A 19,053-nucleotide genomic window follows, 5' to 3' on the forward strand; every position below is an offset into this window, starting at 1 on the left:
ACAAGCAGGTTGTGTATCTACGGTAGCAGCAGAGTGTTTAATGAGTTAAGAGCTATAACAATATAACAATATAACAGTATAACAATATAACAATACAATAATAACAAAAATCTAAAAGAATGAAAGGTTCTGCTAATGAAAACCCTTTTACTTCCCTCGTTTTCTTTCTTGTCTTATTATTGTACTATGGTAGAATTTGAGAAGCATTTCTATTTGAAATGAAATTATTGCCAATACATAATGTAATATAAAACAAACATATTTAGTTTCAGAAGATCATTATGTAAGCTCGTTGCATTTTTTTAGCCTTTTTTCAATTAATTTTTCACGACTCTTCAAAATATAGTATAACAATATGTTAAATTATTCACTGTTATCGACTGTGCCTGATATATTTTAACATGAATATAAACCAGCCTCCTTGGCATAGTTTTTGTTGGTTTAAAACTCGACACAAAACTGCCACTAATGTGATTGCTCTTCCAGTCTGTTGACTTTATAGTCTGAGTGTTGACTTTATAGTCTAGTGTTGACTTTATAGTTTAGGTGTTGACTTTATAGTTGGAGGGTTGACTTCATAGTCGGAGCAAACAAATTGAGAGATAATAGAGCCTGCTAATAGCAATCAAACCTTTTGGCAGAATACTATGTTTTGTTTCCTTGATTTCACAGTTCCTTCTTTTCTCATTATGTTTTTATTCATTTTTGATATTTTATTGGTATTTAATATTTAGTTTACTTTGTGTTTGGAATCAACTCTTTTATAGCGTGATGAACAAAAACTTGAGTTAAGAAGAAGCTTCAGACCTTGTAAAAGAAATTACTATCTCAAGTTGCTTTTTAAGAATGATGAGATGGGAGAGTTAATAAAATATATACTTAACAGAAGTTTAGATAGATAGTGAATTTACAAGTGAATCTTAGATATGTTTCAAGATTTGCATTTACTTTTTTTTAAATACTAGGGCTTTCTTACTAGTCAATTTCTGTTTCATAAATATTCTAGTATGATGAGTAAAGCAGATGTTTGGGAGGCCTTTTGATGCATCAAAACAAAATATTTGGAATGTTGGCTCTATCAATTTTTTTAACAAAATTCATAACAGCAAGTTATTGTTAGAATTTTTTGTTCGGTTGTAAATAAATAACTCGAATAAAAAATTTACATGTAATTTTAATATACGATTTTACCTCTCATATTCAATCAAAATATGTTTCTAACATATTTGATCTTTTTAGGTCGGTAATGTGGTGATGCTTGGAGTTGGTGGTTTCTTTTGTGAATGGGAAGCCTTTGACGGAGGATGGCCAAGCATTTTTTATGTTGGCGGTGGTGTTTGTTTCCTGTTTTGTCTTCTATGGCACTTCCTTATCTTTGACTCTCCAAATGAACATCCAAGAATAAGTGAAAGAGAAAAACTCTACATTGCACAGAGTCTTGAAGGAGTCACCATTAAAAAGGTAAAGGCCTACTAGTGAATTTCTTATGTTTCCAAGATTCAATTTTTAAAAGTTAACAATTTGAAATTTAAAACCCGTGCTTCAAAAAAACGTTTTGGTTTGGAGCTCAATTTGAAAAGTAATCAAATGGTTGACAAAATTATATAATGTCTCTCTAAAATGAACCAAAGTTTTACAGCAAGAAGGTGGCAGTAGTCATTGGACTTGATGTTACTAGTAACCTCTCTAAGAGTCTTTGAACTCATTTGCTAATCAATCAGTCATATTGATAAACTTATTAAGAAAACTATATAAAAAATTATAAAAATTATAAAAAAGTTAAAAATGAACTCATCTAAACAACACTAAACTTGACCTGCTCATACAGATACTGTTACGTTATTACATTTATCTTACTAGAAATTCCACTGTCATACAGCCCAATACACCCCAATTTTTCCAATATAAAGTTATATTGGAAAAAAGAAAGGGTACTGATGGTTGAGAAATGCAATATTAGCAGTCAAATGGCACTGCAGTGCAATAGGATAACTGCAATGGTAGCTGTAATGTACTGGGTGTGGGTGTTATTATATACAACAAACAGCAATAATGAAAGGAAAAGATTATGTTTATATCTCTCCATCTACAATAGGAGAAATGCAATATTGGCCAATATTAGAAGTAAAATGCACTGATATTATTAGAATAACCAATATTATTAATATAGTAACAATATAAAACCAACACACAATTTTGTTTACATTTCAAAACGTCATAGCTAACAATATCAAGAAGTTGTGACATTTATATAGATTTTTAGAAAATCTATTTAAAAAAAGTGTTTGGCCATGACAAACAGCAATAATGAAATAAAACGATAATGTGTTTATGTCTCTTTCTCTGCAATAGGAGAAATGCAATATTAGAAGTAAAATGCACTGATATTATTAGAATAACCAATATTATTAATAGAGTAATAATAGAAAACCAATGCACAATTTTGTTTACATTTCAAAACGTCATAGTTAACAATAACAAGAAGTATCAAGAAGAATATCCAAACTTATAATTAAATATTGTAATAATTTCATTAGAATCGTTAGAAAAAAATATCATCGTCATTTCCTTAACTTTTACTGCTTTGAACATCAGTTAGAATACCAAATTACTCAAAAGTTTCCAAAACGTCAGTTACGTTTAAATCGGCAAAAAAGAAACGATTTCTGTACTTCTACATTAATTACAGAAACTGTCGCCAATGTGACAATGCTATAGACTGGTGAAATGTGCACATTGTTTTTTCGTGAAATGCGCACAACTTAATTGTTCTCTTTTCTGTTGCTCGGCATTTCGTTTGCCGGTCTTAATGTTGATAAAAGTAAGGCTTGGCCAGTTTTAATAACAATTTTCAGCCAAATTAATCTGTCTATTTATGTATAATCCGATCAGATGGGTTAGTTTTAAGATTTTGCGGTAACTTTTCAAAAACTTGGTAACATGTTTAAATAGGTTTGTATGTGTTTTGTATCGTTATTATACTTTAACGAATCTGCAAAAAAATGGTTAAATTTGTTGATGAGATTTCAATGCAAGGGTTTCGACGTTGTTGATGAATAACTTTCGTAAGTTGTGTGCACATGCATTTATCATAAAAACTCTCAAACATTCAGTCTGTTCGTTTGTTCGTGGGATAAATTTTAGCTGGTTTACGCAATTTTTAAGCTGAGCAGAGCTCAGCATACAGATATATTGCACTGTAAGTTAAAATGGATATAATTATATTTGACTACTTGCTAAAGAGATGCTTTCAAAATGATTACTTATATAACTGTGTTTATGAAGCTAATAAGCTCGGTGAAAATATTCCTATGATAAGTTTCGAGCTAGGGTTGAAAGCAAAAAACTGCTGACTTCAAGTTGACTAATGCCGAGATCAAGCCAAGCCCCAACTTAGTAGACAACACAGTTCTCGCGAGTGCTTCCGGTCAGCAGAGTGTCTGACCGAGAGACTGGCAAGTCAGTCTTATAACTGTGGGGCAAAGCCAAGCCAAAGCTAGGCCCTTTTGCTTGGTACTCAAATGGTGTGATTCTCGGGGAGCAAGTAGAGAAACTCACTCAGTTTCTTTACATTGGTGGCAGCAGTTGAATTGCGGATTCCAACTTCACAAAAATCAGCAGACCTCTGAATGCGCTAGCTGATGCTCTTTTAGTGATGGTAAGAAGAGAACTCTAGAAAGAGCAAATTCCCCGAGTCTAGAAAACCTCCTGATTACAGAGAGCCTCTGCTGCCTTAAAGACAGCACCTTTCCAAGGGTGTGATAGATTTTCTTGTAAGGGCCAGCCTCAGGATGACTACCAGACATGCTCAGAGCACAAATAGAGGTATGGATCATCTGGCCAAGGTACAGGTTGATGACGATGCCTCATGCTTGGCTCACCAGTTCAAGTCACTTCAGTGTTCTAACTCAAAAGATGGGGATTGCTTCATCAGCTTGTTCTAGGAAGTAGCTGAGGCCAATGAATGGGCTGAAGTGGTCAGCTTACTTCATCTTCAAGGAATCTGCGGAAAAAGGCAGAGAACTGGAAATAAGCTGACCAAATAGGTGCCGCCTTAGAAAGTGCTGCAAGATTAGTTTGACCTTTCTCCCATGCAGGTTCAGTGTGGACTCAGTACCCTAAGAAAAACCACAACAGCTATTTTTCAGGAGCAAGCATGCTAGGTAGAGCAGCTAGTCAGAGTGGCATACATAGACTTGCCAGCACCTTACCAAACAAACATTGCAAAGGAGCTGTTCTGCAGCACTCTGAATAACTCCAGCCTTTAGTGGCATTTGTTGGCAGCACTCACACCCACATTGACTAATGTGGTCCAAGGTGGCATGGAGTTCCTTCAGGTCAAGCTTGGGAAATGCCAGTCAACAGTCGTTCGATACATGAAAAAAGGGGCAAGCTGAACGAGCTCCAGGAGTAGAGAACCAGACCATCAGCTTACAACTGTCAAACCCTCAAGACTACTTGTCCAGCAGCTGCCAAAGCAGGTTCAGCAACTGCAGAAGGAAAGATGTAGGCCTGGAGATGTCACAGCAAGGAAACTTTTTCAATGCTGGGAGTGTGGGGGCCAGAGCTGCTTCAGTCAGCCCGCTCTTAAAGACTACCTTAATAAGAAGCCACCAAACCAAAAAAGCAGCAAAGGGTCACAACAATAGCCCCGAAATGACTCAACATTTGTAAGAGACATTCTGACCTGCCGTCAAAGCTCAAAAGATGACAAAGATGCGACACAAAAAAAGTCTGACCCAACCACTTCCGAAAAAGGTGCAGTAATAGAGCCTCTGGCCATAGCTAGCTAAAGCTATTACAAGGTCCTAAAAAAGCTGGTGCCCATACACCTATAAAACAGCTCGGTCAAAGAGATTTGACCCGGCCTGAGTGAGCCATGTCAAGCAGCATTGCAGTGCACCCAAAAGCAAGTCTTAAATTTTTTTTGTTGATGCACTTCGAGTCGGAACCTCGGAGTGCGCTTGGAGTCACTCGGAGTGCACTCGAATCTACTTAGAGTCAGGTGTACTGGGGAGCCAGAAGCCTGTTTTAAAGCAACAGGGTTAGTTTGTACAGTGCCCCTTTTCTCTTCTGGGCTGAGCCAACACACCAGACCTCTGCGCCAAAAGTGTTTTCTTTCGAGGACATACTCAGAACCGAGTCCGAAAGATCTTAACTGGTGCATAGTCGGGAGCCTCTTTAAAAGCAGCTCGGCTGACTTGCCTCACACCCTCCTTCCAGACTAAGCAGACACACCAGAGTCTCCCCTAGCTAATTCAAAAGTATTCAGCTCAAGAGACCTTGCTCTCAAGGCAAAGGTGGTAATAAACCGATCTGGGCACAGGCTCTGAACTGACTCCAATTAACAAGTTACTCTCTCTCTCTCTCCGGGAAGCTAGATAGACAATTCATTCAGTTCCTGATCGATATATGGTGTACTTCAAATTTGCTGTATAAGCAAGTGTGACAAGCTTCTTTTAAGCACAAAGAACTTGCTTAAAAAGTGGCTTTCATGGTCTCATGGCTGATGAGACTTGACCACCATTTTATGAAGTCACACGTTTGCCCATGCGGCTTTAAGATGTAAAAACCAAAAGGTTCTTTGTAGTGAGCCACATCAGCAAAAACACCATCTTGGAGATGCCCTTTTTGGTAGCCTATCAGTGTGCTATAGAGTTTCAGCAGTTCATTGTTTTAGTCAATGGTCAGCAATTGACTTGGACAGATAGACACGGAAGGCTGTAATATAGCAAGGTACAGATGCCAAAAGATATTTGATGCTGGCTCAGACAGAGATGGCCGTTTCATGTCGGATCACCACTTGGAACTACTGCCAGTTGAGGCTGATAGAGGGTTGCTCAGAGTACCACCCACTGGCTATTAGCTTAAACTGGCCCAGGCCAAAGAGAAGCGTATTTACATGGTGCCTGAGCTTTATGAATCAACCTCCATATCTTCTAGCCAGCACCACAGTCAGCGCGTACAGGAGCGTGGAGGACCACCAGGTGGATGATGGATGGACTACCCCTTTCCAGCTCAATTCTCGCAATACCGGAGGCAGGTGTGCTAGCCCACTATTGTTCAATCTTCAACAGTCACCATTGAGCCTAGCTAAAACTCTAATATGACGAAGGCTAAAGCTACAAGAAAAAAGATAGAAGCAGAGCTGAAAACAAAACTGGAGTTTGCCAATCCTACAAAAAATCTGGTATTTAGCCAATTACTGAAAGCTCAGAAGAGTTTTGGAAAAAAATGGAACACGAATGGCTTGATGCTCCAAAATCCCCAGCCAAGCCTCAAAGTCCAAATCCAGCAGCATCAAAGTCCAAATCCAGCAGCATCAGAGAATTTTTAGCAAAACTATCAGCCATGCTTAAACCATTCGATGATGCAGCCGATATGGAGAGTCGCCGTGGCCATCCACAGTAACAGCCAATCTTGAGCTACTACCTAAAGAGATACAGAGGCTGAGGAAAACGCTAAAGTCAAAGGATAAATAGGGCAGGGAAATTTGTACTTGAACACCTCAACAAGCAAGTACTGCACAGGTTATTTATTAATACTCATCAGCGGAACACTTTACAGCATTTTTACAAACCTGACACCATAGTTTAACAAGGTTAGACAATTAAAGATATATTGAGCCAGATAGAGCCATAGGAAGCAGAGGAAGAAGAATTTTTGGGGCTTTTTAAACTAGGACCAGAAGCCTGTGTGCATGTGTCAGAACATGGGCATAGCAGACTCTCACAAAAAGCAAGGTATTCCAACAGCAAGGAAAAAACGTGTGTTGGTCAGGCTGCCTCCATGAGCAATCCTGTTTTGACTAACATGGAAGCTCATGTCAAGTCACACCTGGTTAGCTCTCTGTCTTCCATCAATTGACTGAAGGCAGCCAAGATCATGCTTTTTAAAGAGATAGCCAAAGTTAGCAGCCAGCTGAGTGAGAGTGGGCCTCTTCTACTCAAAATCCACAAAAATCTTGACTGGTTGAAGGAGGTCGAGAAAGCTGCGCTGACCAAAATTACTCAGATATTTTGCTTGGCCTAAGGCTGAGCAGACTATGAATCACACCTCAGCCAAAACCCTGGTGCCAGTAGAGAAGTTAGAGAAAATGTCTACTCAGCCGGCCAAAAAGAACATCATTAAGTTCGAAGAACTTTATTAGTGATGCCACTTGGACGAGAGTAATGGAGGCTATACAGGGCTAGTACTTGTGGACTTTTGCATCATCACCAGTATCCGGAAATGTTGACAGCACATTCTACAGCATTTTGCTATCTGTGTGTGTCTCTGTCGGTGACAACATGTTTCACATGATCAAGTGATGTCACATCAAGGTGAAAATAAAGGTGGTGAGTGCAAGGGTACCATATATCTCATCTGCAAGGCCAAGTGAACAACATTTCTGAAGACGAAGAGATGGCCTGCCAACCTCCCGAGGAAGTCGTGTACACCTACTTTGACCGCAACACGCCGGCCCCACAAAGAGGCAAGAAGGAGTCAAGATGGTCAAAGTAGACTGTCACAGCCTAAGGGAGCGTGCCAATACAAAGAAGCCAGTAGAGTCACCACAGACAAAGCTGACTTGGCAAGTTAGAATTGCTTTGCAACATCAAAACCGGTTTGGATCTGATGAGCTGTCGAATCGGTTATGTACACTCCAATTGACAAGACATTGACATGAACAGGGGAGACCCCGGCACAGCCCAAGTCTTACTCGGAATGACTGGCTCGAGTCCTAAGATGCCCACCTGCAGACAAACCCCTGAATTGCTGTCAGAAGGAGTGTGCTTGCCAGTTACTCCAAGACTCTCGTCAATGGTCGGAGTTGACAATGCAGGCCGCTAGCTCAGTCAAGTCCCAAAATATGAAAAATGAGGCCTGTACGTTTGCGGAAGCAGAAGTCTGTTGCCTGAAATGTGAAGCTTGACGGCATCAGCTTTGGCCTCAGTTGATCTCTCCTCTAAACGCTGAATGGGTGGCGCTCAGAGCCTCCACTGAGGGGAGAGTGTGAGAGCTGATTGCCACGTCCAGGGCCGAGAGCGAGAAGACTGTCGATACCAAGGTGACCGACACCAAGACCAAGTCAGGCCCTGACTCGGTAGACAGCATGGCCTTTAGTAGTGCTTTGGGTTGGCCAGAGTCTGCTGTCGAGTCGACCCTACAACTGGAGAGCAGAGCCAAGCCAAAGCTAAGAACTATATAAAACACCGCAAAAGCAACCAGGAGCAGAGCACTTAGAAGTCTCTCACTATGCACTTATTTATACGTTTATTGCATATTCGACTGTACCTTTATACATATACTGCAAAATATATATGCTAATGTTCCTTGTACTTGAGTGGTCTGATTTTTGTGGAGCCAGTAGATGAACTCGGTTGGCTCCTTTACTTATACTTGGCTCTCTTTATTTAAATGTCTATACTTAAGTGTCTGTATTCGGATGGTTATATATTACTACTCCTACTACTACTACTATCACTAATACAAATACTATTACTATTGGGGGTCCTCCCATGTTTTGTGACGATTCTGACGACCCGACGACAGGGATATTTAAAAAGTGACAGACGAGACGACCATTTACCAATGTAGGTGACGAGGATTGCGTAAATAGGATTACTAAAGGTACGGCTGCACGTAACGAATTTTTCGTTGGTTCGGAGTTCTGGCCGAAATCACGAAAAACGCAGAATTAATCGGTCAAAATTCACAGAATTATTTGAGCTGTGCATGCCCACCGAGTTCGTCGACGAAACGCTTTTAACAGATTAAACAAATTATTAGCGAGCACGATTCTAGCAGCTTTAGCAATTAGTATAGTCCAAGACATGTACCGTGACACACAATAAAAATACGGAAGCATTTCAACATAGAACACACGATGTAACTGTCTAAGTCGCGCTATTATTAGTTAGCAAACACGGCTTTAGCAAATTTTAAGATATACGTAGTCCGAAAACATAATGCGACACACAAGAAAATTATTACAGAAAGTTATGATAGTAAATACGATGCAACTGACTTGTTTGCGCTAGATATGTCGACATTCTCTACCACAAAACTTTTGCTGCTAAAAAGGAAATATAATTAAAAAATAAACAAATTGTAGCTATAGTGTCCAAACAATAAATACATTCAATAACGCAATTTAAGCAATTGCATCGTGTGTACTATGTTGATTTGCACTTATACTTTTACTATTGTGTGTCATTATACGTCTCTTTGACTATACTAATTGCAAAAGCTGCTGAGATCGTGCTCGTTAGCACGATTCTAGCAGCGCAGAATAATTCTGTGTGTTTCAATTATTTCGTGATTTTGGTTAGAACCAACGGAAATTTTGTTACGTTTTGCCGTACCGTTACTAACTTATTATTTGTTCATAAATCACCACGGTCAACCGAAACTTCACTAGTTTTGGTTTGAAGCATCTGGCCCAGCATTTATAGACTGCCAAATAATTAAAGCAATGAAATGCCACGACATTGACAGCAAATCCGTTTCCAAGTCTGTGACTGACAGTGATTATTAAAGGAAATCTCGGTCTATTTTCCGTACAAGAAATATAGCTCTAAAAACCTAAGACGGCTGTCACTCTTCGCGGAGTAATCAGCAACGCTCCCAAACATCACTAATATGTTTGTGAAGGTCGCTGGTTGAGCCATGCTTTTGGTTAGCAGAAGTTCAAACCTAGCGAGTTTCAGATTTTTAACGCAACCCAGTGCCACCAGTATAGATATTTGTATTAAAATAACGAATGTGAAGAAAGAGGTTGTTTTGGTTACCAATTTGAAAAAGGTGACAGTGATTTTAAAAGTGACGACAGTGATTTTAAAAGTGACTATTCTGACGACAGCTTTGTGTGGTAGGACCCCCACTATTTTTGCCACTACTACCACCGTTATTTCTATTTTTATTATTATAGGGTTATTACTACTTGTACTATTACTACAAATACTACTACTACAACTACTACTATTACTGCTATCACTACTAGTCTTACCATTTTTACTAGTATTATTACTACTACTGCATGCTCCAAAAATTGACGTTGTTTGAAAGCCTTTATTATGTTTAGCACAAAAAGGTTTCAGAATAATGTAACTTTTGTGCTCAAAACCAAGAAAGCCATCAATATATAGAGGTATTTACAATTAAAGTACCACCACTTAGATGATTTAATTATTGTAGAATGACTCGGTACCATGGCTAGAAATCATGAAGTCTCCAGCTGTTTGGGCTATTTTTGTCTTCCATTTCTGCAATAACTTTGGTAATTACACTCTCCTAACCAAGCTGCCTGCTTTTATGAAAGAGGTCTTACACTTTGATATTAGATCGGTAAGTTGTCATTAGACAGAGTATAACTATATGAAGTTAAGTGCTACTCAAGTCTGTGTCTTAAACTCAAGTGTTTTTAGCTTGTGATAAGAAGACTTAATGGTACTCAGCACAGCTTTTGACAACATTATTGAAATTTTAATTTTAATTTAACACAATGCGAACAGGGAACGTATAGCAAAGCTTTAAATGGGTGTGTTTTACTTTTTGCTAAAGATTGTTAAATGCTTTTCTTTAAAAACCTCAATTAAAAGTTCTTTCTTAAGATTCTTTTAAAGGTTAGAAAAAGCTTTTGGTAAAACATTTTTGTATAAAGTTATAATTGGCACTGCTTACAATTTGAGTTCAATTCTGTGTGTCTCAAGTTCTCAACCATAACTTTAGCTATTTTATCGTCATACTGAAATATCATATCAATGAGTTTAATAACTGCTTAAAGAGTAGTATGACAAGACAGAACCTCCTAGAAGTTTTATTTAGAAGTGCATGTAGTATTAACTTTCAGATTAACTGTTTTTTTTTAAATCATATGTGACTTCATATGAGGTTTGACACAAATATCCAAAAAAACAAAATGAGCAATTTTGTTAAAAATATTTATCAGCAAGGTTACTTGTGTTAGAGCACTCGTATTGCTGGCCTCAATGTTTACATTCACTCCACAAGTTTGTTGCTTTTCTCTAATATCACCATTATTGTAGTCATATAGTTTGAGGCATTTCTTGCTGGGAAGATAAGTTTGCAGTGAAAATCATAGTAACATAATCATATGCAACCACAGCTTTGCGGAATAGTACGGTAGTTATGGTTTTGTTTCAAATGATTTTCATTCTTTTCTTACTTTGCACGTTTGTTATTTGCATCTTGCTTCAGGAATTAGTTTTAGTCTGTCTTTCATATCATGAACATGCTGGTAGCACACAATAAAAATGATTTTATCGCTAGTTGCATTCCAGTTCATACTCAACTCTAACATACATGTACATTGGTTGTAAATGAAATGAATATATTGTAGAATGGACTCTACTCAACCCTACCGTACATAGCCATGTTTATAATGGCAAACACAGCTGCCAATGTTATAGATCTATTGAGACGAAAATGTGTGGTTACCACGAGGAACGCAAGGAAGATTGCATCAGTATTTGGTAGGTATAAGAAGCATGGATAATGATCATGTGGCGAACTACACGTGTTATAGTTTGTACAAAATAGATTACCACACACTGGCAGTGGGTTTTCTGTAATCAAGTAACTAGATTAAGATTTTAAAAAGTTTCAATCCTTAAGTATTTTAATCATTTCAACAGTTAAAGACTTTGTTCAAGTAGTTGGCGGGAACAATATAAAACATTGACTCTTTAAGAATGATCAATTTTTTCCATGTGCAAAAAATATCATTTCAATCCTAAAAATAATTGATCAGCATTTGATTTTTTGTTTAAATTAAATTTTTATTATCTGTTGATTTTTAGCCTCATCAAAATTATTTTCATGTTATATTTGAAATTGCTCTTATTTAACTTCATTCAAATTAGGCTTGAAAAAACTAAAGTATAAAATTTTACTAAAGACTAAACGGCACTTAAGGAAAATGAATAGCAACGAAAATAGTTACCTTGACACTTGTATAAGTTTTCTAAAGATAGTTTAAGATATTCCAAAAATAAAAACCTACCACCGGCATTATGTAACCTAAATTAATGTTATCTAACCTCATTTTTAAAGAACGTATAATAAAAAAATATAGCGAGTCTATTATTATGAGGAATATTATATTGCCGTATATTATATTATATATTATATTATAGGAATATTATATTGTCGTTGTCATAGTTTAAATGTCAGTGTTTATTACTCCTAAATTTTTTGTATTACTTTTATTAAAACTGTTTAAATTTTAACATAAACAGAACAAATAATAAAATAATAAAAACTGAATTCATCATTTTTAGCTGCTATCAAATCCACCAATGCAAAATTGGCAAAAAAAGAGATATTGTAAAGGTTTTGGGCGGCCTTCACTTTCCTCCACTGGTACAAGACTTGGTGCATGAGTTTATACATATATTTTCTGCTTAGTTCATAAGTTGAACAAGAATGCTCAAGTAACAGGCAATGGGCAGGCTCAGAACACCTCTGCTCTTCTACACAAATGTTCGAGCTTATAAAGCTAGTAAGCTCCGCCTCCGTTCAACTTGGCTGGACCCGGCTCGGTCTTGACTCGGCACGGCTCTGGCTTGGTTTTGGCCTGGCTAGGCTAAACGTAAGGGGCGCCATCCACCACAATATACTGAAAATTATTTTAATGCAAAGAAAAATATGAAAACGGTAGTGCGATAAAAAGTTTGTTAAATTTTTATACTTTCAGTTCCTTTACTATGGCTGTGGTATGGCAGGAATTATATACTTATTGCAAGCTTCATTCATGCTGATCAAATTTTTCATTTTTGTTACAGCTACTTTTGTGCCTGCCGCATTCTTAGTCGCAGTTGGCTATTTGCCGTGTGACAAGAAATATCTTGGAGTTGTCTTCCTCACTTTTGCTGTTGCATTCACTGCCTTCTGTCGATCTGGTTATATGCCCAACCCGGTGGACATAGCTCCTAAGTGAGTATGCCTAGTTTTTCCTGTCAGCTATGAGCTGCATTGTTGACACACCACTAGTTTATATTCATTCGCTGATGCTTACAACGACAGTAAAGTATTTCATTTGGGGCAGCAGCTTCAAAACAAATTATTAGAACCTTCTAGATAGCTTAATTAGCCTTTTACTTAGCTTATTTGTGAATGTGATGTTGTAAGCAGTTCACCTGATGTTTAAGGTATGCTGGGGAAATATTTGGAATAAGTAATACCATTGCGACAATACCAGGCATGGTATCCCCAAAGCTTGTGAATGCCATGACACCAGAGGTAAGCAAGATGGTGGAGTATTTAGGAGAATATTCATCATTTTATGTCATACTAATGATACTAGTCTGTACCAGGGAGGCATTGTTAAGACTAATGAAAAATGGTAGCTATAACTATTTATTGTATACTTCAAAGCTATACATGTTTATTGTAGTCTTTGAAGCTATACATGCTTATTGTAGGCTTTGAAGCTATACATGCTTATTGTAGGCTTTGAAGCTATATATGTTTATTGTAAGCTTTGAAGCTATATATGTTTATTGGAAGCTTTGAAGCTATACATATTTATTGCAAGCTTCAAAGCTATACATGTTTATTGTAGGCTTTGAAGCTATACATGCTTATTGTAGGCTTTGAAGCTATATATGTTTATTGTAAGCTTTGAAGCTATATATGTTTATTGTAGGCTTTGAAGCTATACATATTTATTGTAGGCTTTGAAGCTATACATGTTTATTGGGGGCTTCAAAGCTATACATGTTTATTGTAGGCTTTTAAGTTATACATATTTATTGCAAGCTTCAAAGCTATGCATGTTTATTGTAGGCTTTGAAGCTATACATGTTTATTGCAGGCTTTAAAGCTATACATGTTTATTGAAGGCATTGGAGTTATACATGTTTATTGTAGGCTTTGAAGCTATACATATTTATTGTAGGCTTCAAAACTATACATGTTTATTGTAGGCTTTGAAGCTATACATGTTTATTGTAGGAGTTGAAGCTATACATATTTATTGAAGGCTTTGAAGCTATACATGTTTATTGTAGGCTTAAAAGCTATACATGTTTTTGTACGCTTGAAATCTATACATGTTTAATGTAAGCTTTAGAGCTATACATGTTTATTGTAGGAGTTGAAGCTATACATATTTATTGAAGGCTTTGAAGCTATACATGTTTATTGTAGGCTTAAAAGCTATACATGTTTTTGTACGCTTGAAATCTATACATGTTTAATGTAAGCTTTAAAGCTATACATGTTTATGGCAGGCTTTAAAGCTATGCATGTTTATTGCAGGCTATAAAGCTATACATGTTTATTGTAGGCTTTGAAGCTATACATGTTTATTAGAGGTGTTGAAGCTATACATATTTATTGTTGGCTTTGAAGCTATACATGTTTATTGTGGGCTTCAAAGCTATACATGTTTATTGTATGCTTGAATGCTATACATGTTTATTGTAGGCTTTAAAGCTATACATGTTTACTGTAGGCTTGAAAGCTATACATGTTGCTGAATAGCTGTTGAGCTCTTTGCTTTATATTTCAGTTCAAAATATGCTCCTCATTGACGAAGTAAAGAAGATTAACGAAAATCAATGTAATTTTTAAGATTCATTTTAGTCACCATTTATTCTAGGGTACAGCTGAGGAATGGAGAAGTGTTTTCTATGTTTGGGGAGCCATTTACATAGCAGGAGGAATATTCTTTTGCATATTTGCCAGAGGAGAGACACAACCTTGGGCAGCTGAGAAACGGAACAAGGACTTAGAGCTGACTAGAGATCAGATGAAGCAATGAAAGATGCACAAATTATGTTCATACAGCGCAATTATCGTATCTGTTAACGTTGATAGAATTTGACATTCAGCTATTAAACTTCTTATTTCTTGGCTTCTAAATATCCTATCAAGAGCAAAATTTATACCATATTGTTTAGCGGAACTCTCCTGATTATAACTGTTATGTCTTCTAAAAGCAAAAAGAATAAACTGTACCTTTGCATTTGTAAAAATTATTTTGTAGTAAAGTAAAATAGTTTGGGGTTTTCATTGCTCCTTGATTAGCTACAGTGATACAGGTTGTTGTATAGTGGTGGACATAAGTAATCTCTTTTTAAAGGCTTTGGCATTTGATACACATTTATGCTGTTTAAAAGTGATTAGTAAAGTTGTTGAACATTTTATACATCAAACAAGAACAGCAAATAACTTGTATTTCAAGGTGACCATCAGCTGAGATTTTCTTGTATCAGTCATTACAAATCAGCTGTCTTACATTGTAACCGCATAGAATGAGTAGGGTTCGCTAGAATATATTGAACTAGGAAAGTAGTTTCATTTACATAAAGATATCATAACTCTGTACCAAATATTCATTCAAATAATAAAACTAAATAACAAGGGGTACCAAATAAAATACTATGTAAGCTCCATTGTTCTTCATAGTTGATCGTTTGCTACTACTGAAGTTGAGGAATATATGGTGAGAGAAGTTAAAGAAACAGTTGTCAAACTTATCTCTGTTTCCTGTGGCTATCTCAAGGTGTGTATGTTAATGTGCAAACCAAGGATTTATAACCATACTATGGAGTGCCATTTGTAAAATTTTGTGATATCCACAATATAAAAACTCTTTTAGTATATAAGTTCACATGTTTAATATGTGAAGATTCATGTTTAGTATGCTAACTTACATATTTAGTATGCCAACTTACATGTTTAGTATGTGAAAATTCGTGTTTAGTATGTCAGTTCACATGTTTTATATGGCAAGATTAATGTTTAGTATGCTAATTTTCATGTTTAGTATGTGAAGATTAGTGTTTAGTATGTCAAAATTCATGTTTGGTATGCTAACTTTAATGTTTTGTATTGCGAAACGCGCATGTTCGCTATTCCGCTGCGATCCTGTTTGATATGCCAATACGCATTTTTGTTATTCAACTTTTATTTTATATGCGATCTCCTTTTTATTACATTTCGAAGAAATGCTCCTAAGTCAATCGCGGCCTGTTTTACACGTAGCCCGCGGCCCATCGATAAACAGTTGGCAAACGTGGAGAATTTCCATCAATAACCCTGGGGAGCGAAGACACTATAGCGAGATTTCCTCACTTGCGTACATCCGAAGCTAGCTTTGCCACACTCGTTTAATAGAAAATTCTTTCAAATTCAAAAGTTGCTTGACTTTGAAAAAATGTAAGAGTCAAGATTCTATTAAGACTCAACTTTCTATATGTGATTTTTATCACAGCTAGTGAGTATTGTAGGTTACTGTTCTGTTTTGTAGTAACAACGACGTAGATTTCTTCAACGACATTTTTTATAATATATTGAGGAAGTTAGTAATTAGATGTTATTAAAAGTTAGATAGTTATTGAGGAATTCTCCAAGTTTGCCAACTATTGGTCGATGGGCCACAGGCTACATGTAAAAAAGGGCGCGATTGACTTAGGAGCATTTCTTCGAAATGTAATAAAAAGGAGATCGCAAATAAAATAAAAGTTGAATAACAAACATGCGTATTGGCATATCAAACAGGATCGCAGCGGAATAGCGAACATGCGCGTTTCGCGATACAAAACATTAAAGTTAGCATACCAAACATGAATTTTGACACACTAAACACCAATCTTCGCATACTAAACATGTAAATTAGCATACTAAACATGAACCTTGCCATATAAAACATGTGAACTGACATACTAAACACGAATTTTCACATACTAAACATGTAAGTTGGCATACTAAATATGTAAGTTAGCATGCTAAACATGAATCTTCACATGTTAAACATGTAAACTGATATACTAAAAATGTTTTTATAGTGTGGATATCACAAAATTTTACAAATGGCACTCCATACCATAGCGTGCTTTAGTCGTAGCAAGCCGAAATGTCTGTCTAGATACACATGTGTCATTATAAACATAAATATTTAACAGACACACACTAAAACTCGGCTACTTATGCATGCCTAACATTAAACAGCGCATAGTCTCGCATAACAGCCGCTTGTTGAACAACCAACAGAGCACGACTACAAGTAGGGCCTGCAATTGTAGAGTAAGGCAGAACTTCCCACTGCACAGAAACTGCCTGACTACGAACATAATATGCCAGGCTTTAGTGACTAGAGAAAATACAGGCACTGAGAGCTCCTACATAGGACTATGCACAACCGACTTTAAATCTAGGTTTAGAAACCACAAGACCTCATTCATGCACAATGACAAACAAAACAGCACTGAACTCAGTAAACACATCTGGAAACTTAAGAATGACAATACAAGCCACAGGATGAAATGAAAATTATGCAAAAAGCTAAACTTTATTCAAACCAAACAAAAAAATACCATATGTGCCTTACTGAAAAGTATTACATCATTTTCAGGCCAGAAACAGCCACCTTAAACAAAAGAAACGAGATAAACAACACATGCCGACACTCCAAGAATTACCTTTTAGCCAATCCAGGCAGAGGCGGAGCTACGAATATCACCAATAACACCAGGAGAGGCAATTCCACCAGTCATTTAACGCAAGTTGCCTGACTAATGCAGAAGCATAAAATAGACCTGTATTGGACCCCAGAGTAAAACATCGATCTGGAAGAAAGATAAAGTAACATTAACCTATTCCAACACTCTAGTTAGTTATAACACTCCTCACTTTTTAGAGTGTAGAGTGCTGTTAGCAGTAGGCTTGACGACTTATCTATCATCTACTACCAATACTACAATATATGTATAATTATATATATATATATATTTGAAAAATTATTACGAAGAAAGTAAACTTTTAGTATTTGCGCTACAATTTTGTTTCGTGCGAAGCACTCATCAGACATGGTTGTACTAAAATGGCAATACAAGCCACAGGATGAAATGAAAATTGTGCAAAAAGCTAAACTTTATTCAAACCAAACAAAAAAATACCATATGTGCCTTGATGTTTGGTACAACTGTGTCTGATGAGTGCTTCGCACAAAACAAATTTGTAGCGCAAATACTAAAAGTTTACTTTCTTCGTAATAATTTTTCAAATATTTCATACTCCACTAATTATCTTTTAGGTTTTTAGTGTCGAGTTCTTTTTTTATATGCTTTTGCACCTGCCTTTAGTTAATATATATATATATATATATATAAAAAAAAAAATTGTTTCCTCACCCCGGATACCCCGTATGGGTGGTAAATTCTGCTCTAACTCGGGTCTCCTACCAGAGACCTGGGAGTTTGAGCACTCGTCTCAAGATCTTAGCTGTTCCCAATAGCGCACTTTTCTGCAACTCACCTGAGTTGATTGTTGTTGGTATTTGGGCAAGCCACATTTTATGCGCCGGTGTTATTGCGCCCAGTGCCCCAATCACTACTGGGATTACGGTTGTTCTTACATTCCAGCATTTTTCAATTTCTTCTCCAAGAGGGAGATATTTCTCTACCTTTTCTTTTTCTTTGCTGGCTATATTGTAGTCATTGGGTACTGCTATATCTATTATAGTAGCCCTCTTGTTCTCCTTGTCTACCACCACTATATCTGGTTGGTTTGCTAGGACATGCTTGTCAGTTTGGATGTAGAAGTCCCAAAGGATCTTAGCGCGGTCATTTTCATTGACCTTACCAGGAGCTTCCCACCAGTGTTGTGGTTTATTAAGGCCATACTCATCACATAGACTTCTATACACAATACCTGCGACATGATTATGCCGCTCAGTGTATGCGTTCCCTGCTAGCTGTCTGCATCCACTGATGATGTGTTGGATGGTCTCAGGTGCATCTTTGCACAGTCTGCATCTAGGATCGTCTCTAGTGTGATAGATTTTCGTTTGGAGTTGCCTTGTTGGGAGCACTTGCTCCTGGGCTGCCATGATTAGCGACTCTGTATTGGCCGTTAGGTTTCCTTTGTTCAGCCACATATATGTCTGGTGAAGATCGCCAACCTTAGATATTTGTTGGTGGTAAGCACCATGAAGAGGTTTCGTATGCCAGTCAATTTCCTCATCATCAGGGCATAGGTCCGTTGTGAGAGCAGCCGATTGAAATTCAGCTAGCAAATTATCTGAGATGGCCATGGAGGCTG

The 19,053-nt window shown here is 37.0% G+C and overlaps 1 protein-coding gene across 3 annotated transcripts in view; it reads left to right on the forward strand.

The window, feature by feature from the left end:
• LOC137404679 (sialin-like) overlaps positions 1–19,053 on the forward strand; it is a 150,817-nt gene that overhangs the window by 4,477 nt on the left and 127,287 nt on the right. For 2 of the 3 annotated variants that reach the window (XM_068090910.1, XM_068090913.1), the window contains exons 5-10: positions 1,240–1,461; positions 10,180–10,329; positions 11,345–11,477; positions 12,789–12,939; positions 13,155–13,245; positions 14,609–15,016. The exons of the other annotated variant lie outside the window; for it this stretch is intronic. In XM_068090910.1, the coding sequence (XP_067947011.1) occupies positions 1,240–1,461; positions 10,180–10,329; positions 11,345–11,477; positions 12,789–12,939; positions 13,155–13,245; positions 14,609–14,770 (909 nt within the window). In that variant the 3' untranslated portion in view covers positions 14,771–15,016. Of the gene's footprint in view, positions 1–1,239; positions 1,462–10,179; positions 10,330–11,344; positions 11,478–12,788; positions 12,940–13,154; positions 13,246–14,608; positions 15,017–19,053 lie in introns of those variants that run through there. 3 annotated transcript variants of the gene reach the window in all.

Source organism: Watersipora subatra, chromosome 9, assembly GCF_963576615.1.
Source record: "Watersipora subatra chromosome 9, tzWatSuba1.1, whole genome shotgun sequence".
Classification (NCBI taxonomy): domain Eukaryota; kingdom Metazoa; phylum Bryozoa; class Gymnolaemata; order Cheilostomatida; family Watersiporidae; genus Watersipora; species Watersipora subatra.